This window comes from Drosophila ficusphila, unplaced genomic scaffold, assembly GCF_018152265.1.
Source record: "Drosophila ficusphila isolate 14025-0441.05 unplaced genomic scaffold, ASM1815226v1 contig_414, whole genome shotgun sequence".
NCBI classification, from domain to species: Eukaryota; Metazoa; Arthropoda; class Insecta; order Diptera; family Drosophilidae; genus Drosophila; species Drosophila ficusphila.
The window spans coordinates 4388587-4410296 of NW_025064328.1; the positions used below are offsets into that span (position 1 = coordinate 4388587).

The following is a 21710-nucleotide window of genomic DNA, read 5'->3' on the forward strand; positions in this document are numbered from 1 at the left end:
AAATCTTTTAAATAACACAAGCCAATATTGGACAATCATTAGTAGATAAAAACATTTTAGCGAAGCCCTTCATTGAAGTAGTATTTTTTTTCCAAAAAGTATCTTGCAGCTACCCAAACACGGTCACACTGCCCAAAAGTCCAGCTGCGTCGTTGAAAAATATTTTCGATGCCTCGTAGGTTGTTTTATTTCAAAGGAAATAGCAATTAATCTGGTTAAAAAATAGAAATTTCAAGAGCAGTTACCGAGCGGGTTGCACGATGAACATCTACAACAAGTTGCGGGCCAGGGAGCATGGATACGGTGAGTTTTTTGCTTGGCGGGAGAATCTCACTTTTGGCGCTCGATTTTCCTGCAAGAAAGGGTGTTGATTTCAAAAAGGGTTCAAAGTGGTTTCTAGCGATAACTGGCACTATGCCAGAAAAATAACCACCTGATCGCCCAGGAACGTTTGTAGCTCTGAAGAACACCCATTAGTTGCTTCGTTAGAAATTGCTGATCTTGCAAAAAATGAAAAACTATGGCACAGCCACGGAACTAATTTAATGGTTTTATCGTTTTTTCCCCATTAGGCAATGAGAGGACCTACGACTTCGCCCTGCGTCGCCTATCCGTTGCCAAGGAGGACAGCTGGCGGGGCATTGCGCCGGCCAACTACTGTCCGGACTTCAATCCCGAACCACCAATCTTCTCCGCCAAGTTCGCCAATTGCGATGGCTATAGGCACATCCTTGCGATCGCCAACGAGGATGGGAAGATAACGCTACAGGACACCACGCAGCGGAATCACGAGCCGGAGGAGCAGTCCCTGGTGGGGCCACAGTGCCACTACAATGCGGTGTTCGATCTCGAATGGGCCCCCGGTCAAATGCGCTTCGTCTCCGCCTCAGGAGATCACACAGCCCGGCTGTGGGAGGTAGCAGGCTCCGGCATTCGTGGACTGAACTCCTATGTGGGTCACACGAGATCCGTTAAATCAGCTGCCTTTAAGCGCACCGATCCGGCTGTTTTTGCTACCGGCGGACGGGATGGTGCGATTCTCATATGGGACATCAGGGCCAACCTCAACATGGACCTCACATCCCGCGTGGACAACTGTATCTACAGTGGCCATACAGGTGGACCGGGCACTCCGGTCTCCCAGCGAAAGCAGCGCACTCGCACACCGAAAATGGCTGGCGGAACCACATCGAGCAGCATTACTGGTTTGGCCTTTCAGGATAACGATACTTTGATCTCCTGTGGCGCCGGCGATGGAGTAATTAAAGTGTGGGATTTGCGACGGAACTACACGGCCTACAAAAAGGAGCCGCTGCCCAGGCACAAGCTGCCTTATGCAGGTCACTCCACCTTCCGCGGGTTCACCAACTTGATTGTGGACGCTTCGGGCACAAAACTGTATGCCAATTGTATGGACAACACTATTTATTGCTACAATTTGGCCTCCTACTCACCGCGACCGCTCGCTTGCTACAAGGGCCTGCTGAACTCAACGTTCTACATCAAATCGTGCCTTAGTCCAGATGGAAAGTATCTGCTGAGTGGAAGCAGTGATGAGCGTGCCTATATCTGGAACCTAGATCATGCCGAGGAGCCCCTGGTGGCACTAGCAGGACACACCGTCGAAGTAACATGCGTGGCCTGGGGCTCTAGTCACGACTGTCCCATTGTCACCTGCAGCGATGATGCGCGTCACAAGATCTGGCGGATTGGACCCGATCTCGATGGTCTTAGTGAGGCGGAGCGGGCGGAAAAGTACCGGGGAACTGCCTCCTACGTCAGGGAATTCGGCAAGAAAACAACGGGTCCACTTACCGGGAATCACAAGTACAATCTGCGAGATCTGGAGTCCACGCCGAGGTCCCTAAAGCGGCTGATGGATCAAAACGAACGTACTCCTGGGTCTGTGGAAAAGACGAGCACCAAAAGGTCGTTCCTGGAAATGTTGGGCGTGGCTGGTGGCGAGGCGGAAGGCACAGATCAGCCTCAAAAACGAGCTAAACCGCTGGAGTCCCGTGGTCGACGGCTGTTCGGTCCTTCCAGTCAGGAAACAACATGCCGGCACATACAACTTCAGCCCATCAATGAAGAAGACGCCTCGCCCAGCAAAAGGCAAAAGGAAAACTCGGCTGCGGAAGATGTTTCGCCACTGCCCAAGCTCCTTAGCACTCCAAGTCATTCTCCTTTGAGCGAGAATGTGAACCACATGTACACCTCCCCGCCCACGACATCAGCGGCAGCAGCAGCGGCCTCAGAAGCAGCTAACCCACCACCCATTTCCTCCATTATCTATTCACCCACCTCAAACCTGCCCAACTACGTACTGGATGGCGAAGCACCCCACCTAGGCATCATGTCGCCCAAGCGAAAGGCCAAGGAGAAGGTTGACTGGCTGACGAACATACGGAAACAGAAGCTCATGAGCGGAAGGGCACATGTTACGCTCACTGATAAGATCAGCGAGGATCAACAGGCGGATGTACTGGCATCTCCGCGACTCCAGAGTTTGCGGCAATCCGAGTGCAGTCCTCGACTGCAGGCCTCACCACGCCGGCGTATTTCCCACGCGGATGGCAGCGGTGGTACTCCAGCTGGCAGCTCCTCACATTCCCACGCACAATCTCAGCCAAAAACCCCAACATCTAGTAGAAGAAACAGCGAGACGACGCTCCTGCGATTCTTTAGCATTCAGAGGAGCAGCAGTGTGCCAGCGGAGGAAAGCACAACCACGACAGCCGCGCCTTCGTCTCCAAATCCCGCGACAGGAACTGCACCGGCTGCCACGCCTCTTAGCATGCGTACGCCCACCACGGCGGTGGGCAGCGATTGACGCAAAGCCGCGAGCTTTTTCTTACATTCAATGGGGAGGTCAGAGCACCATTATTGCACTTGTAGTTTTAACCGGACATTGTTTAAGTTATTTTATGTAGATCGTAGTTGGCTTCTATCGCGGGACGAGTTGGTAACCAACTCCCCGCGCTTTGTACAGCGCCCATACAAAAGACTAACGTACCCAAATAAAATTAAATCAATTTTCAAATTGCCCTTTTAGACATTTTTACCGGGGTGTTTCAAAAATTGGGTTTCTATCTTCCAGTTAGCAATAATGGCACTACACTAGTTTATAATGTACTTTTTATTTCATTTTTTGGCATAATCAAAAATGTTTAAGGTGGCACTGTGGCGTGAAAGTTCCTCCATCTACTGAACCTTCTTCTGCTGCTCCTGCTGTTCCTTCTTGGCCGCATTATTCAGTCGCATGGTCTGGATGAGTTGCTTGGCCACACCAGCGAGCAGCAGGATGTGGGTGAAGTGCAGGGCGGCGCTGGAAAAATTCGTGCTCGGATAGGTGTTCCAGCAGTACTCGATCAGGCCCAGAATGAGATATCGCACTCCCAGCGAATAGGGCGTGGACCAGGCCAAATAGGGCAGCGAGTGGAAGTACCAAACGTAGAACTGATAGTGCAAGGATCGGGAACAGGCCACGCCCACTAAGTTGGAGAGAAAGAATGGAAGCAGCGCCAGCTGAGTGCAGCGGTCGAAGTGGATGCCATAGCGCTCCGGTTCTGACTGGGCAGTAGATGGAATTGACTTTCCCCCGGATGCCTTTTGCAGGCTTTTTTCAAAGGCTTTCAGGAAAGACTGTTGCTCCGATGAAAACTTCTTATGATCCGTGTCCTTTTCCAGCTTTCTCAACTTTCTCTGAGTCTTCACCTCACGATTCTGCTGCGCTATTTGTGGCTGCAGTTGATCCTCGACGCGTCGCAGGCGGACGTAGCTTTTGAAGAAGGTCCAAGTAGGTTTAGCAAAGGCTAAAAGCAGCAGCAAATGTAAACCCAATAGGGACAAGTGAAAGGTGCGGTTTTCGAAGAGCTCTCTGCTCAAAAATCTGTAGTTAACAGTCCACTTGTGTTCGAATATGCGGCCCAAATCGAAGCTTCCCCGGAGATATTCCACAGGGTATGTGAGCAGGAAAGGAGCTCCCAGCAGCAGTTGTATAACTCCACAAACGGCCAACTGGAGGATAGTTTTTACCAGTCCCAAATTAGCCAGGTAGAATAGGAAGAGAGCGGGGGCAAACAGCAGGATGTTCATCTTAACGCCCACTGCCAAGCTGAAGAAGGTGCTACCCAAAGTCCATCGGCGATCCAGGAAGAGATTGAGAGAAGCATAGAGCAGCAGAATCGCCACCGGATCGTTGAAGAGTCGCAGCACGTAAATGGAGTGGATGCGGTACGAGGTGAAGGCGCTGAGCACCAGGACATAAGGAGGCACCTTGCGGCTCTTCGCGTACAGCCGGAGCACCAGAGCCAGCTGGAGCAGGTAGATCCCGGCGAAGATGTACTGCGCCAGGCGCACATTCGTTCCGTGGGACGTCACATAGTAGAGAGCGGAGTAGATGTAAACGAAGGCAGCCGGATACACCAGAGGTCCGGTGTCACCTGCGGAGTAGAAAGAAAATATGATACATTTAATTTGAAAATTGACCAAAATGAACTAATTCTAAGTTCATAACTTTTCTAATTTGTATCTGATTTTAACAAACTGCATTATTAGTTAATTTTTTATTTGTTCTTAATGTAAATATCTTTTCAACGTTTAATAGCACTTAAATTTAAATAGTAACATTAGGTTTATTACTCGAATTAGCTTTCTTTAGCTTTACATTTTAGCTGTAGCAAAGTAATTTTTAATATCTTCAAATCAGTAAAAATCCCGCCAACTTTTGCCGTTACCCGTTCGATTTAAATTTAAAATCAGCTGTTCAGGCGCACTGCGAATGGCAAGCGGAGGGAATGGAACGGCTGACGTAACATTCGGCGTGCCGGGGCGACTGTCAAAATGTCAACGGGAACGGAACATCGGGCGAAGGTGCGAGCGAGAGAGAGTGAACATTCGTAGGGCAGCATGGAGGTTACGGCATGTTAGCTGAAAAACTAATACTTTTATGGAAAAATGATGATTTCGTGTAAAAATTTATTCGTATTCCGGCATCTGCCGGCAGTGCGCACCTGCCTGGCTGCCACCGCGTACTCCGCGCCCAGTGCCACAGCCTACCGAAGCCTCTCCAGCATTCTACAACCGCCGAGGAGCGGAATTCCGGCAAATTCGGAGCACCCAGTCCGCCGCTTACACACCACACGCGAACTCCTGGCTAAAGACTACTATAAAACGTTGGGCGTAGCCAAGAACGCCAACGGCAAGGACATCAAAAAAGCCTACTACCAGCTCGCAAAGAAGTATCATCCGGACACAAACAAGGAGGATCCGGATGCGGGCCGCAAGTTCCAGGAGGTTTCCGAGGCATATGAAGTGCTCAGCGACGAGCAGAAGCGCCGGGAGTACGACACCTATGGCCAAACGGCGGAGAACATGGGTCGCCAGGGCGGCGGATTCCCCGGAGGTGGAGCTGGTGGCTTTGGACCCGAAGGCTTCTCGCAGAGCTGGCAATTCCGCTCGAGCATCGACCCGGAGGAGCTCTTCCGCAAGATCTTCGGCGAGGGCAACTTCCGGACGAACAGCTTCGATGACTTTGCCGACTCCAAGTTTGGTTTCGGTCAGGCGCAGGAGATGGTGATGGACCTCACCTTCGCCCAGGCGGCTCGCGGAGTCAACAAAGATGTCAACGTCAATGTGGTCGATCAGTGCCCCAAGTGCGCCGGCTCCAAGTGCGAGCCGGGCACCAAACCGGGACGCTGTCAGTATTGCAATGGCACCGGATTCGAGACCGTGTCCACGGGACCCTTCGTCATGCGCTCCACCTGTCGCTACTGCCAGGGCACTCGGCAGCACATCAAGTACCCGTGCAGCGAGTGCGAGGGCAAGGGACGCACGGTGCAGAGGCGAAAGGTCACAGTTCCCGTGCCCGCTGGCATCGAGAACGGACAAACGGTGCGCATGCAGGTGGGCAGCAAGGAGCTGTTCGTCACCTTCCGCGTGGAGCGGAGCGACTACTTCCGCCGCGAGGGCGCCGATGTGCACACGGACGTGGCCATCTCCCTGGCGCAATCGGTGCTAGGAGGCACAGTTCGTGTGCAGGGCGTCTACGAGGACCAGTGGATCAACGTGGAGCCGGGCACCTCGTCGCATCACAGGATTATGCTGCGCGGGAAGGGATTGAAGCGGGTCAATGCTCACGGACACGGCGATCACTATGTGCACATCAAGATCGCGGTGCCCGACAGCAGGAAACTGGACAAGGAGCGAAGGGCCTTGATCGAGGCGTACGCCGAGCTGGAGGAGGATACACCTGGCCAGATTCACGGGATCGCCCAGCGCAAAGATGGCAGTAAGAAAGCAACGTAAATAATCTCCTGATCTACAAATGCAATCTCTAAATGTAACTTGGAGTTTGAATTCGTAGTTGAAATATACGTGCGTTTTATGTGCGAACTATGTTAAATCATGGTGTCTGTCTTTCTCTTTCCCCAACTATCGTTGCAGCGCAGGAGCGAATGAAGCAAGACCTGGATCAGGAGCAGCAGCAGCAGCAGGAGAAGCTGCCGGATCAGGAGCCAGTTCAGGATCCTCCCAGCCAGGAAAAGGACCAGCAGAAACAGAAGGCAAAGACCAACGGACCGCCGAAGAGGAAGCCAAAGCGAAAGAAGGCGGAGGATCCGAGTCCGGACAAAGCGAAGGCGGAGGCTTCTTAAACAAAATCAAGTCCATGTTCAATTGACAGGCGTTGCCAACTAGTTGGCCGATTCTGTTTGTTAGTGTCTAAGTTAACGCACGTTATTGTTGCTAAGGCGTAATCTAAGTTCGGGCGGGAACCGATTGAGTGTATTCCAAATACGAGTTGGTTCGAGATGAATAAACCAAATTGACCGTCAATCGAGCAAGCACTGTGTTTATGCGAGATTTTTTTAACTTGAAGTGAATTGTGATTCTCATTTCCCATTTTGACATTCACTTGTTTTGATTAAAGAAAACATTTTTCCATTCTTCCTTGTCAACTGTAGTCAGTTTTTCCTATAAAGTAAAAGTTTGCTTAAAATTTACAACTAAAGAAAATGCCAATAAGCCTAGGTATTGCATTACATTAAATATTGGAACTAGAAGTAAAAATTCCATAACTTTAAACTAAAAGGAAAGTGATTTACAAATATTCCCAGTAAAGTTGGCGAAATAAACAACAACAGGTGCAGAAAAAGGGACACCGAATCGGGTCACCTGTCGCCAAAAATAAACCCGAAACTAAAAACTTACCGCGTAGCAACGAATAATTTGTGGTTCCGTTGAGGAATCCCTCGCACTCCTGCATGTAGGCCACCCAGTCGATCTCCGTGTAGGGAACCCTCTGGATGACCACCACGTTGATCACCGCCTCTGCGAGGAGCACAAAAAGTCCAACTATGGGCAGAGCAGCCGGTTCCAGAATAAGATACTTGAAGAACCGCACATTGAGGTATTTGTCCAGGATGGAGTCCACTAAAGTTCCAGACTTTTTACGCCGCAACGCCGAACGGTTGCTGGCGGCCTTTGGCGGGGCCATTTCTGTGATAACCGGCGAATATTAATTAAAATTCAACTTTAATCGAAACATCCACGCAACCAGGGCGGCACTATCAAAATCAGCTGTTGCGCATCTTATCGATAGCAGTCCAATTGGAATTTCGGATGCTATCGATTGCTCGGCTATTTGAATTGGTAGTTCCAAAAACGAGCACGCACATTTCTTGGACTGGCGCCACCATTTCCGGTTGATTAAAGTTATTAAAACCTTCCTTGACTTCATTATATATTTTTAAGTAACGCATTTACATGAGTAAACTATAAACTATATGTCAAGGTAATATAAAAACATTAATAAAAGCTTATTTAAAATTTAAGCTGAGACTGTTTCGAACCAAGCACTTTAATCTTTGTGCAAAGAAAATGTATTGAATTTCAAGGTAAAATGAAATTACTTTCTAATCACCGCACAGGATTTAATTAGCGCACATACAATTGTAAAATACTCAGTGTAATTTAAGACATCTCATGTTTCGCTGAGCTCTCCACCTCCTTTGTACTCGACTATGTTCCTGACTGTTTCTGCTTTTGAATGATGGTTGTTGTTAGGCCCAGGGGCGAAACAAATCATAACACACATTTGCACATATATGAAGTAATTAGCTGCACTCGCATGCAACGACTGATTCTATTTGATCCAAATCCCCTGGGGCCAGAGGACCGCAATCGCAGGTGGGAGTGCGCAACAGGTAAAAAACCAATCAGCTCATGGCCAATTTGCGAGGCAGATTAACGGCCAGAGCTGTCACCATGGATTGTACAGTAAATAGTGGGGGGCGGTGGCCAAAGGTGGGCGGGTAAGGGCGGCTCTTTGGCGGTTCAACGCATCGATGAGATGTATTTGCTAAGGGCAAACGATGTAACACAATCCAGGTGAAAGGGTCGTCGTCATCGGTGTGCTCATGCAAAACGCAGCTCGTTTATCGGGTTACAACTGATATGGCCGCAGAGGCAACCACACTTAACCCACCGCCACCGAACCCACAGCCTTGCAGGACCCATCAGGCAATTAAGTGTCAACCTCCGGATGCGAATGTATCCCCGATTTCCCGGCCTTGTTGCCCGTTCTTTTTTCCACGTTTCGTGATTCATTAATTGTGTCCACTGCACCGTGTTTGCTCGCAAAAAAGAGGAAAAGTTAACGCCCTCTTGCCACGAATGCCCTGCTGTCGCTTTTTTCCCGCCATTTACCTGTCCAGTCAACCATGTGAAACACTGATATGCCACCAATTACCCGAACAGGACAAAACTGAAAAAACGGCTAGCGATTTACAGGAATTTAGCCCGGAGTCCTGTGCGAATCGGAATTCAATAACCCATTTTTTGCCAGTGACATTTTGTTTAAAAACAGGAATACCAATATTTTCTTTTCAATTTAATACTGAACATTATTGTGAAATATCACAACCTAACATTTTTTTTTCAAATAGTTCACGGTCTTTATGAAACGAATATTTTTTGTAATATGCTACGTATTTACGACAACTTTTTATCAATTGGAGTGAACTCTTCTAAATGTTGTTTGCTCCAGGGTTAACTTTGTTTTGTTGAGAAATTAATTGCCTTTGATCTGGTTTTGGCAAGTCATTCCCTACTCTTATAAATTATCATCAGTGTTCTTTTTTTGGACCCCAGTGCAAATACAAGTGTGAACATGAGTATGCCTTTCATGTTTGTCGTCTCATCTTTGTGGGTCAATCGAGTCTGATGTTAGCTATCGCTTTATGAACTATAGAACTAAATCGGTCATTCCTTATCAACACCGTCGACTTTTGCCGACACAAACTCACCCGTACATACATACGGACATACTTACATACCTACAGCCTCTAGCTTGGTAGCTGTATGAGTGAGAAAATTGTTTATTAATCAATAATAATAATAATCTATGGGCACACACACGGCTACAACGAGTGTATTTCGGTATCGGGACTGTTATCAGGCCGCTGCTGCTTCTACTCCCATTACTGATAAGCGTTTTTCCCCGCTGTAATGCAAATCCCCCAGCATTCGGCCTATAATAGTGGCGAGCAGTACTTTGCACTCGAGTGCTTATTAATTTCACTTCCCATCGCATTCATTGCTTTTGCATTTTATTGTCTCACGATTTAGCTATAAAATAAAAATGGGGACGGGCACTTTATTTATCGCCGCCACTTATTGCAATTCGCATGATACTTTAAGAGAAGGAAAGAGATGCAGCGAGAGAGGGGGGAGGTTCGGGCGGATACCGGGAGTCGTAGAGCCGGAAAATGTCTCTATAGAGTAAACAAAGCCAGGGCCATGTCTCTTTGAAATCTTTTCCGAGCTTCAGCTACAGTGGGTATTTCTTAAGCAATTCAAGTCGATTATTCATTTCCTATTCAGTTAGTAAGGTTTGCATTTTAATTTCAAGCAAAACTGTCTAATAGTACGCCTTAAATAGGGATATTTCTTTTTTGGCAGGTATTCTGGTTAGCTTAAGTACTGAGATTTGCTTGCTTAACGAATAAATATGTATACGCCCCATTGTCTAAATATACTTTTTGATCCCTAAATCATAACATTAAAATCTCTGGTGATGTTAGCGATTCCACTGCTTTTAAACTAAATTTCTTTTGCAACAGATGGTGGTTCGAGCTATAGAATTTCAACTGTTGACTCTTTGCTTTGTGCTTTGAGCGCTGCCAGTGTTGACTATTTGTAGGGCCCCAACGCATAGAAAGAGCGCGTTGGGCGAAGGGGGTGGGGGAGCGAAAAGGGGGCAAGATAGGAGGGTGGGCGACTAAAAAGTGTTGATAACTGAGCACACATTTGCATCCACAAACACAACGACGCCAGCACACTCACACCCAGTTTTTATAGGCCTCAGCCATTTAAGAGTTCAATCATTTGAAGCGTCGTTGTTGTCGCTTCGATGTCAATTGTTGTTATTTTTGCTGCTGTTGTTGATTATGTTCTTGTTGTTGTTGCCTTTTCCATGTGCTCTTCACATATGTTGGACAGAACAAAAAAATATATATATAAAAGCAGAGATGGCAAGCAAAGAGAAAAACAACTGTACATTTTGATTGGGTATTTAAGAGTTTAGAGTGTTCTGCTATAAAGACACTTAGCATAAGAAATAAATAAAAATACTTTAAAAACAATATTTTTACGACGGATTTGTTCAAATACCTTACAGCTTTTGTTACATAGAAGAGGTTTCTAAGATCATTTAGAATATGGTAACCAGACTAAAATAAACAAGTTGATATACGAAACTATTGCCTAGTTGTAGGCGCATCGAATTAACTCAATAAATAAGCATTACATTTATGCTGTTCAAGAAGAGCGAAAAAATATTTAAGTTTTTCTTAACACTGTGTATATTATAACTTAATGTTTGAATAAAAAATAAAGTTCAACATTGCATTTGTGTGTGTCTTCCGGCATTACGAATCGGTTAAACTGTGTGGAAGGGTATATTGCACCAGGGTAACCCTTGACAACAGCAACAAAGTGGATGCAACGAACGCAACGGCAAAAGCAACAAGAGCATCGGAACGGGAGCAACAAATAGTCGCAGCGAACAGCTCTCATGCGCCTACTGAGCCACTCCCCCCGCCCCCGCTGGCCAATCTAACTGTTGCTTGCCTGTTGCTGCTACGCGTGCTCTCTCTGTCGCACTCACTTGCTCTCCCCATTGCTTGTAAAAAGCTAACACGTAAAAAATTATTGTAAAATAAAACAAATTAATCAATGTACATCTATACAATGAGAAATAACTTTAAAAACCAACACAAAATTACTTACTTACTTATGGGGGCGGATACGTGGCGTACCATTAATGAACTGTATCTAATAAAAGTTTAATTTTTTTTTAATTGTAAATATATCCTCGAAAAATTATTAGATATTCCGAATTACCTGACAAAAATACTAAACCAGTTTTTATAGAACAAAAAATAATAGTTAATTTTTGCGAAAAACAAAAATATTAAATGTACTTCGAAAAAAATAAAGGTTGCTGATTGTAGCACTCGTTATTCCCCCAGTGCAGCGCGTTCTCTTTGGCTCTCTGCCGGCGTCAGCTGTTGTTGTTGCACTGGGGGCTGCGATACCAGCTGTATCGGCAACGGTGGTTTTCGGCTGTTTCGTTTCGTTTCAGTTGAAGTTTGTCGCTGGCCGCGTTCGGTTGTTCGGCTAGCTAGAAGGCCCCCAAAACGAACGATAACAAACGGCCGAGTTCCCCCTCCCACACGCAGCGGAAGATCGCGGGAAATCAGACAACTCCGAAAAACATCGGATAACCGTTTTTATTTTGTTTACCCTTTTTGGTTCGTTCTTATTATTTCATTAGTTCTGGTAATTTCCAACGGAACGTGTTAACAGCGAAAAGAAATAAACAAGTAGCAAATGCAGGCAGCGCAAAGATAGCGCCAAAAATTAAAAAACAAAAAATAAACTGAAAAAGTGAAAATCATTGTTATTGCATGGAAAATTACTACAGAAATTTCTTGCAAAAGCAACTGCCAAAGAAGCAAAAAAAAGCAACTGAATCCGAAAAAAACAAACTACAAAATCAAAACCAAAACTGAAACAACAACAAGGCAAGAGCATAAATTAGATTGGCCTCATAGACGAATAACAACGAACTCGAGCCGCGTAAACAAATTAAACGATGCTGGCCATTGTTGTTGCTGCTGCTGCGGTTCAAATTTAAATATAAACTATTATTGTTATCTGTGTTTGCTGTTGTCTATTTTTTCGCGCCAAATGCAATCGGTTTTCTTTTTTGGGGGGGAAATTGCGTTCAGCTTACATAATTAATGAGCGGCCGAGAGCGTAAATCAAAAATTCGGCCAAGAATAATTTATGAAATCGAGCAAAAGCCCATGTCTCTTCACACCCGCGCAACTAATTCTTTCGTTAGTTTTTTGTTTCGAAAGCGCTTTTTTGATCAAAACAATATTTCATCCACAGTTGTTCGTGTTTATGTTTGGAACCCCTTTTCCGATTTCTGGAAGAGAACAGACTGCAATTAGTTACTATATGTTGTGTGTTATCAGACAACAAGCGAGAAAAGAGAGTGAATGAAATCGGTCTATCGGCGATTCAAAAGACAAACACAAAAGGAAAAGTTACGGCGTTGCCTGCGCTCTATCTCTTAACCAAATAAACCGAAATTAAAAGTGATTACTATTATCGCTTGCAAATAAATGAAGGGAGTTTTAATCCAGAGAACAAAGGGTAAGTATCAAGGTTCAATCTGTCGAGGTTTCATTGAATTTTTTACGCTGCCTTTAGATTCACGAGAAAATTTTCAAAACTAATCCCCCTTTTAAATCTCTCCTTTTTTAACATCCATTTTTTTACCTGTTTCCTTGCATTCATTGGCAGCTTTCGTAGGCTTTACATTTGGCCAACTTGTACATGCAAATGTCCTTTGAGACTAGGGTTGTCGGTAAGAGGCTTTCGGGCCAAAGGGATATTCCATTAGGGCTTGACCAGAACGAAATATGTTTGCAAAAAACAAGAGACACTTAGAAAAAAAGTCTTTAGGTTGAAATTGATTTTAGATTCGTTTGCCAAATTATGGCTAAACATTTAAATTTAGTGTTTGATTTCGCAGCTTATTTTCAACACAGTTATATAGCCTTTTTGTAGCTCAGTTTCAATCTCAATCTCACTGTTATTTCTCCATGTGTAGAAGCTTCGGGATTGATTCGCAGCTTACTTGTCGATTCTGTTTCAATTTGCTGGCATTAGTCCGGAGTACCTTCTCCTCACGTCGCCGAAAATTTGTCAGATCTCAAATGTGAAGTCTGCGGTTAGTTGGCCAGTCCCTGTGTGCCTCGTTTTTCAGCTGTGGCCAAGGACTTTCCTGTGATGGCGAGTGTTCGCAAATCTGATTGACTGGTTGTCATGTCAGCAACAGGTATCAGGGCAAAAAAACAGAATTTGGCTTAGCCGAAAGGCAAAGAAATGGAATCAAACGGAAAGACTGACAGACGCTCGAGCGTTTTCATTCAATTTTTACAGCATTGGTTTGGTTCTGCCACACACAATTTCGAGTTGAGGAAATTGGCACTTGACCTACCGCACGGGAATCTAAATTAAGCAACATGTTCGGTGAGCGATTCTCCGTCTCTTTTTGTCCCATTCTGGGGCTCCGTACAGCAGTTTTTGGTAAATTGCTGAAGGCATTTATTCACTTTGTTGCTTTCGTTTGTTGACCGTTTCCATTATTCGCTTGTCTCGGCGATTTCATCATACTTCTGTCGTTGCCTTAGCATCTTTCTCTTATCGGTGTTCAAAACTTGAGTAATCATGCGACTAATTAGGCATCTTGTTTTATCGGTCGTTCGTAATTGTTATTTACTTTTTTGGTCAAGGCGTAATCTTTTCGAAAAAAAATACAAATTAAATGTTTGGAATTGCATTTGACAACGTGCTTGTGTTTTTTACCTTCGTAAAGGCTCATTGTTAATGTTACACAATAATATCTGATGAAATAACTGATGACACCGACACGAATGTAATATGTAAAAAGGAAAAAAGCTGAGCCTGTGAATTAAAACCGCTGTTCGGAAGTGAATTCTTTTTAATGCCATCCCGGCGTATACGTAATGCTCGGGGCCTAAAAGAATTGAGGAATGGCTGGCAGTTAATGCCAATTATGATAAACGGTTGCTATGTCGCCGCGCCGTCACACAGATACTCCACACATGGACACACGTATACTCGGCACACACACGGGCACTCACGCACACACTGCACTTGAACAACTGTTGCTCGCAGGTCCGCTGAATGTTGCTGTTGCTGTTGTTTCACTGTTGCCGGGCGCATTGAGATTGCTGCTCACTGGTGTTTGTTGGCCAGTGCGAGTGTGTGATGGGAAATCACTTGAACCGCCGGCGGAGAGGGCAATTGATATGTGCTTTCCCTCAATGTTGCAATCAATTTTAAGCGGCTTTCGAGCGGTAAAAGCAGCTGAAACGTTCTGCAAAATCGTCCTTTTGGCTCGAAATGGAGACCAAAGAGGCTTACAATGACCTTTGTCCACAAAATATATGATTAAGTATTTACATTTTAAAATACTTTTGATAAATTGTTAAAAAAAAAAAGGTAAAAGGCATTACTTAAAATTTGTACTATTGTATCATTAAATTCTATAGGTTTTATTTACAAAATGTTTCCACGACACAAAATATTAACCAGAAATATGAAAGATTTTTCTTTTTAACGCTTGAACTTGTACGGAAAAAAGTGATCCAGTTTTACACTAGCATTATGTATTTGTTTTCTGTGCACTACTTACACTACGAGTGCTGCTTAAATTATAGTCACTTTTATGGGCGCAATGCGGGGTGACTGAACTTTCAACAGCAAGTGCAACAGCAACAGCAACACCAACAAGTGCAACAGCAACAGCAGCAGCAGCAGCAACAACAATACCAACTGCAACGCAGTCTGTCTTAGTTGGCTTGCCGTTTATTTTGTGCAATTTTCTACTTTTCCTTATTACAAGTAGTCACACACAAACTGAGTAATTTCCATGTCGTTTTTCCTACGCTTTCCACTTAGGGGTATATTATTTTGTTCTGCAGCTAACGGTTATGTAACCCAAGCAAAAAACTTTCGCGGTGGCTAATGATTTGTGCCCGCAGTCCTTGATTTTTAAAAGAGTATTGCGAAGTCATATTTTCCGCAATATCCCAACCATTTATTATTTGTTTTGCTCTAATTATTTCTAAGGAATATAAAAAAAGATATAATTTGCTTGTCAAAGTACTCATTTCTGCATAGATTTTATTTAAACGTTTGTTTCTGCCGGTACTAATCACTGAATTGGCTATTTATCAGCCAATTGGGTTTCCCCAAAAGCACAAACAAGCCTCAATTTATAGGTATATCAGCAGACTAAAATAAAAATTGATGGAATCGACAAAAGTCATGTTAATATATAAAAAATCTAATCTTTAAATGTTGTTTATGGTGGCAGATGATTAGAACCTACAATTGGCAAGACTTAGCAACAGGCAACAATTGTGTAATAATCATATAATGATTTTCTGTGCCATTTTTGCCTGTGGGTTGCAGGAGTTTTAAATGCGTGTGTTCCTAATTGCGAAAATTACGTCATGATTAAATAATGACATTTGAATAGAAATGTAATTTTGCGTGGGAAAATATAATAGGCGCAAATTAAATTTGGAATTTATTTTGAACTAATTTTAAATACAATTATGGCTTGAAATGATATTACATTTGGTTTTGAATGCAATTGTTATTTATTTAAGAATTGCATTTGGTGGAACATTAGTGGCACCTCGTGGCATTATAATTAGCATTTGTTTGCGGTGTCAGTTGATTGAGCATTGGACGCATTTCTCGCCGAACGCTCGGCATCTGCTTGCCATTTAAATTGCGTCAGCCGCAGATCTGATCCCTGTTGACGATTAAATTGCCAAAACGACGGACAGATGTTGCACCCGGCGGCAATTGAAATGCCAAAACTATGCGCAGCATGTATCTGCGTATCAGCGTATCTATGTATCTATGTTTGCGCGTATCTCCGCATCTCTGTTTGCATCTATGCAGATATGCATCTGTGAATCAGCTGGCAGCGTGCAATTGTTGGCACGCTGATATTCACGCACAAATGCCCCGAATGCTTTTGATATTTAAAATTAAATTGTAATGTCAGTGCACCGAACTGGCCCACAGAGTCAGCGATATAGCGATATAGCGATATAGTACTTGTAACTGGCAGTCAGAACTGCTGGCAAATTGCATTAAATTTTCCAACGCTTTTTCAATAGGCACATGCGGCGGGTCAACGAACTGGCCGCAAATAGCTCATTAGCGTAATGCCACAGGCCGAAACATTGAGCGAGCCGCACAAATCACACAAATCTCTCAAAACGTTGAGCGGGGGAAAATCGGTGCAAGCCGGGAAGAATCTCGCTTTCTAGCCGCATGATCGCACAGCTGAAAAACAGAAACACAAATCGAGCAAACGTAAAATATATAAATCGCAAGGCAAACAGCTCGTGGCTATCGCTGCGCCCCCCTATATAAGCACTTATATCTGAACAATCAGCGTCAATAAGCGAGCACAAACGATGTTCGTCATCGCTTCGCATCGCATTGCATCGCGTTTGCATTGCCAGTTTGCTACTGCACCGCCACAATGGCAAATAATAAAATTAGCAACAATGACGAACAAAGCAGAAGGCGGTGCACAAGTTTGTAATTGTCATTACGAAATAAGGCTAAACGGTGACAAGTTGGCTGAAAGGAACATAACGGCCAACTGCCATGGCAACTTCCTTACTTGCTTACAAAGGGATTGCCGTAAGTTGGGAAGAAGACGCTTAAAGCTGTCAAAAGTTTTCAGTTTCAAGCTGCATTAAACTATTTTGAAATGCATATTCCGTAGTATATATTTTTTATAATTGCCTACATTCGTTAGTTCCTTATTTGTATAAAATAATAATAAACTAAGGAGTATTATGTTTTCAGTAGCAAATATTTTAGAATGAGCAAAATGCTTTGAAATGTTTATTTTCTGCTTTGGATATATTTCTCTTTATTTTATTTGTTGAATAGAATTTCCACTTAGTTTACCATCCTGGCTGGGTGAAACAAAGTTGGTGGCCCGGAGCAACAAAATAGTTCGGATTTCATTCTTTGCTAATTGCCATAAAATGTATTTACAGATGGCTAAATGTACATTTTGGGCCACCAGAGCATCGTGCATTACGTATACGCCCAGTGTGCTCCGATACAAGCACTTTGCGCTTTTTATTGCTGGCCATTTGGTCCGTCCATTAGACAGCTTGACACCAGGCACACTCGCACCTCACATTTCACATTTCCCATTTCACGTTCCACATCTCCTCCGTCGTGACAAGCAACTCGTTCCCCTCTTGCCTCTTCCCTCTGATATTTGCGGCAACAGCTGCACCTGTCGCTATTTCCGCGTTGGCAACACACTTGCACACTTGCAGCACCAAATAAAAACTGAAGAAAACCAACCAAGAAATAAAACCGAAAACCAAAAACTCAGGCGGGGGGCTTCAAGAAATCTATTTTCGATCGTCAGAGCTCTTGGTGCAAATCGTAGAGCAGATGACCGATCAAATCGGAGCAGGCCTGCACTTTAAGTGGCGGCACCTCCAAGGACTTTTTCCTATCCATTTCGAACTCCACTTCGCGGTCGTCTCCCTCAGCTCCCTTGTCATTGGCAGCCATGCTGATGATGACAAAGCAAAACACCTTGAGGCCACCATGATGGGCGGCAATGACTTCGGGCAGCAGGGAAATGCCCACGGCATCCACTTCAAATGTGCGCAGGAGTCGCTCCTCGGCCACAGTTTCGTAGACAGGACCTCCGAGGACAGCGAATACTCCGCGGTGCAGGGAGTTTTGGATGCCCAACTCGTGTCCAATATCCTCAGCCGCTGCCAATAAATCTCTATCGTAGGCATTTACCATCGAGAATAGACGGCTGCCGAATCGCGGATCATTTGGTCCCTCGAGCGGCGTTTGCTGCATCATTCCCACAATGTTGATGTGGTCCTCCACGAGCATTATGTCGCCCAGTTCGTACTGCTGGTTAACGGCAGCCGCCTCGGAGGTCAGCATGATGGTCTTGACCCCGCACAACTGCATCACGCGAACGGGCAGCGAACAGGTGGCCAGATTGAAGCCATCGAAGGTCTGAAAGCGATCGGCCAGCGCGATTATGGGTGCACCCATCACGTGGCCCACGCGAAAGCAGCTCTCCGGATTTATCCCGGCCGGAAAATTGGGAATATCCTCGAAGGGAATGATCACCGGGTCCTCCACCAGCGAAATCATGGAGCCAATGAGTTTGCCGCATATCAAACCGTACTTGGGTCGAATGTGACTGGTGTCTATGATGTACTTGGCCATGGCCTCCACTTCCTCGAAGGGGTAGAAGAGGCTCTGGGGAGTGGGGATCACAAACTTGGGCTTCTTACGCTCCTCTTCCTCCAGCTGCAGAATTTTACGGGCCGCCATTCGCTTGGCAATCGGCGACCTCGACTTGCAGCACTCATAGTTGCACATGTTGAAGAGGTTGGGGTCACCAAAAAGATGGAAAGCCCGTAGACTACTGAAATTTAACAGCAAACACCAAAGAAATAAAAATCTAATATGACTTTTAAAGCTCAGGATGGAGAGCTGTGATTGTTTATTGTTGAAATAAAATAAACAAAAATATTTTAAATATATAATTAAATCAAAAGGGTTCACTATATTTTATTAAGTTAAATTAATTGGGTGGAAAACATACAAATATTTTGTGATTCATAAGCAACTACCATAGCAACAGAAACAATTAGTTTTAATAACAAATGAAATACTGAAAAGAACAACTCGCTTTCATCAATTCGAAACGTAATCAGAATGCAATTCAATCAGGTGACTCTGGTGTCTGGTTATGAACATACTTTGTGCACAATGCTTATTAAATCATACCTTAATTAAGGCTGCACACAATCGGAGGTGCGACTCGGATGACGCTAAAAGCAAAAAGCCATAGTCCGGGTGAAAAACAAAGGCACAAAGGCGCGCCATGACGTCTGGAAAAAGCGTGGTTGATGCATTCTGGACTCCAGCTGTGTATGTATTGTTGAACGACATGTAGCTGGTGCCGAAAGTTCGTTAGTTATGATTTAAATAAACGTGAGTGGTCTGCAAATGACATATTCCCTAAATGAAGAAACTCCAGAGGTAGCACTTGCATGTCGGAAATTCTTTTACTAAACTATGTTCTCATTTATTAACAGCATAAACAATTCCCCTGCAATTTAACAATGCTTTGCGAATTAATTAAAAAAAACTGCCACAAATAAGCGAACGTATTCTGCAGGGCAGAATTTAATTATCGCTGCAAAAGCAAAGCAAAGAATGTTTTTCGGTCAGCCACGCCCATGCTGCGCCCGCAAAAGGCGGGCAAGATGCTGTTTACCATGTTTACCATGCGTATACGTGATAATAACGCTCATACGCATGGCGGCACATCGTCAACGCCCCGGCCCGTTTGTTGTGTTGTGTGCTGTGTGTTGTGTATTGTGGACGCCGTTCAATGTCTCAGCACGCCAGAGTTCGTTTACAGCATCCATAGTATAATTCACGCTGCGAGAAGTGGTGTGAGTGGATAAATTAAATACGTCCATACAGAGCCGACGATAAACAAGACACTCAAGACTAGGCTGAGATGAACCGGAGGGACACGGAGAGAAAACTACTTGAATATCAGATCCATATACCTTTTACTATTTTAAATAATTTATTAATAGTAAATATCTGTTTCCAGTCAGATACCAACTAAGAAAATATTTTACATTTCTTAAAATATTCTACCATGATTTTAGTTTGTATAGTTTGGTTTTCGTTTTTCTAAAATTTGGTTACAATACACCATTTTCTCCTTGTGCATTCTACAGTCTGGAGTGCGCTGGAATAGACTGGACTAGACCCAGGTTTAATTCAATATTTTCGCTAATTAGTTAGGCAAACCAGTGAAAACTTGCCACTTTGTCTCGACCAAATCTGTCAACGAATCCCATGCCCAGCTGCTGTTTAAAGCCGCTTCCATTCCGAGTTTGGCAGATCGGAAACCGCTGAAGCGTTTAGTATGCTCATGACGTTGTCGATAATAAAAAATTATTAATAGGAAACTTTGTAACGTTGTTTATGTTATTCGAGTGCGCGCCAACTAGCTTCGGTTACAAAGGCAGCCTTTGTTGTTAATTTGAAATTTTTGTTTTCTCGATTTATTTGTTATTCCAGTGCACAGGCCGCCTACAATGTCAGAGTCACGTTCGTGTAATTCGCTTTGATGACGATGTCTCGATTGCCTCGATGGGGCCCAAAAACCGCAGAAGATTATCCAGGCTTGTAACTCTATCATCTGTTTTCCCCAATCCAATCCCAGAGCCCCAAGCCCTGTTTGTTTATTTCGCTGAATACCTTGTTTCGGCTTGTCGTCGCACTGCTCATTGTTATTGCCATTTTACTTTTTTCATTTTTTTTTTCCTTTTTTGTTTGGCTTGAAGCTGCTGTTGCTGCGGCTATTTGTTTGTCACTTTGCGTCTGCCTGCCAAAAATGCGCTGTTTGCAGTTGATATTAATTTCGGTTTCACATTTACCTCGTCGCTCTTCCATTATTGTTATTATTTCGATTTTTTTTTTGTTTTTTTTTTATCTGATTTTTTGTTCGGACTCTCACCTTGCCCCAGGAAGAGGAGCAGCAAACCCGTTTCGGCCATTCCCAGTTTCATTTCCCTCGTCGCCTCGACCCTCCGCTGTTTGTTTACCAATTTTTTGCTGCGTTTTGCTTTGTGCTCGATGTTTGCTTTTTATTTTTGGCATTGCGCGATTTTACGCTGTCTGTGTAGGCCTGGTAAACACAGAGGAAACCCACCAACAACACAAAAAAAAAAAAACAAAAAACAATACTCAAATAAAACCAAAAAAAGGAAAAAAGAAAAGAAAGCAACCAAAAACTGAATATTTTGACTGGCATTTGAATGCTAATTGAAGTCGGCGATGAAGAAGATTTGAGTGGTAGAAACGAGTTGTTGCTGTGGGAAGTTATAGGATAGAGCTGTGATATGGTAATTAATAAAGATCACTGGCTAACGACCTTTTGTCTCTTTCTCTCTTCTTCTCTTCCGCAGTTACCGAAATCGAAATCAAGTGAGATTTTCAGGCGGGAAAATTGCCAAGTGCAAAAGTGTTTAAGGGTCAGCAAGTTCAAACCGACAAATGAAAACCAAAAACAAGATCAACATCAACAGCACCAACTGCCAATGCTTTAGTCACTCCAGTCAAGGAATCGCCATTATTGACGAGAAGAACGTCCTGAGGATATATAGCTATACGTACAAGTGCTTGAATCACAATCCGCGACCTCGGATACTTGGCTGAATTTGATTTGGCGAAAAAACGAGAAGGAAATTAAACGAAAGAAAGCCCACCGAAGACATCTGCTTTTCGCCCAAAAACCCACTTTAATTGTTGCCCTGACAAAGTCAGTAAAATCGCATCAAAAATCTCAGGGAGACCCTGAACAGCCGCCGCGCCAATAAGCCGAGAAAAAGAAAATCTGGTTTGGCTCTCGAGCGATCCGCGGACGAGCCTCCTCCTTTGGTGCATTTCCAGTTTGCTGGCGCTGCGTTTCGATTTGTTTTGTT

At 44.3% G+C, this 21710-nt stretch overlaps 5 protein-coding genes across 10 annotated transcripts; 3 read left to right on the forward strand and 2 right to left on the reverse strand.

Moving 5' to 3' along the window:
* Positions 1-114: 114 nt before the first annotated feature.
* On the forward strand, positions 115-3040 carry LOC108087743 (protein lethal(2)denticleless). The gene is made up of 2 exons (XM_017185265.1): positions 115-303; positions 573-3040. The coding sequence occupies exons 1-2, from the start codon at positions 261-263 to the stop codon at positions 2828-2830; spliced, it is 2301 nt and encodes a 766-aa protein (XP_017040754.1). The 5' UTR covers positions 115-260; the 3' UTR covers positions 2831-3040.
* A 78-nt stretch (positions 3041-3118) lies between these two features.
* On the reverse strand, positions 3119-7583 carry LOC108087710 (lethal(2)neighbour of tid protein). The gene is made up of 2 exons (XM_017185229.2): positions 7210-7583; positions 3119-4442 (listed from the first exon to the last, which is right to left on the reverse strand). The coding sequence occupies exons 1-2, from the start codon at positions 7493-7495 to the stop codon at positions 3202-3204; spliced, it is 1527 nt and encodes a 508-aa protein (XP_017040718.1). The 5' UTR covers positions 7496-7583; the 3' UTR covers positions 3119-3201.
* On the forward strand, positions 4866-6838 carry LOC108087708 (protein tumorous imaginal discs, mitochondrial). 4 transcript variants are annotated; one of them, XM_017185226.2, is made up of 2 exons: positions 4866-6289; positions 6450-6838. In XM_017185226.2, exons 1-2 carry the CDS (start codon positions 4957-4959, stop codon positions 6677-6679), a joined length of 1563 nt encoding a protein of 520 aa, XP_017040715.1. In that variant the 5' UTR covers positions 4866-4956; the 3' UTR covers positions 6680-6838. The 4 variants fall into 4 exon arrangements, with proteins under 4 accessions (XP_017040715.1, XP_017040714.1, XP_017040716.1 ...); XM_017185225.2 differs by having other exon boundaries at positions 4867-6302; positions 6445-6838; XM_017185227.2 differs by having other exon boundaries at positions 4867-6289; positions 6445-6838.
* A 4073-nt stretch (positions 7584-11656) lies between the features above and the next one.
* Positions 11657-21449, forward strand: LOC122320122. 3 transcript variants are annotated; one of them, XM_043208314.1, is made up of 3 exons: positions 11657-11841; positions 12460-12726; positions 21195-21449. In XM_043208314.1, exon 3 carries the CDS (start codon positions 21283-21285, stop codon positions 21442-21444), a length of 162 nt encoding a protein of 53 aa, XP_043064249.1. In that variant the 5' UTR covers positions 11657-11841; positions 12460-12726; positions 21195-21282; the 3' UTR covers positions 21445-21449. The 3 variants fall into 3 exon arrangements, with proteins under 3 accessions (XP_043064249.1, XP_043064248.1, XP_043064247.1); XM_043208313.1 differs by having other exon boundaries at positions 11657-11813; XM_043208312.1 differs by having other exon boundaries at positions 11657-12726.
* On the reverse strand, positions 17556-18687 carry LOC108087649 (purine nucleoside phosphorylase). Its single transcript, XM_017185116.2, has one exon. It carries the CDS (start codon positions 18574-18576, stop codon positions 17584-17586), a length of 993 nt encoding a protein of 330 aa, XP_017040605.1. The 5' UTR covers positions 18577-18687; the 3' UTR covers positions 17556-17583.
* Positions 21450-21710: the final 261 nt, after the last annotated feature.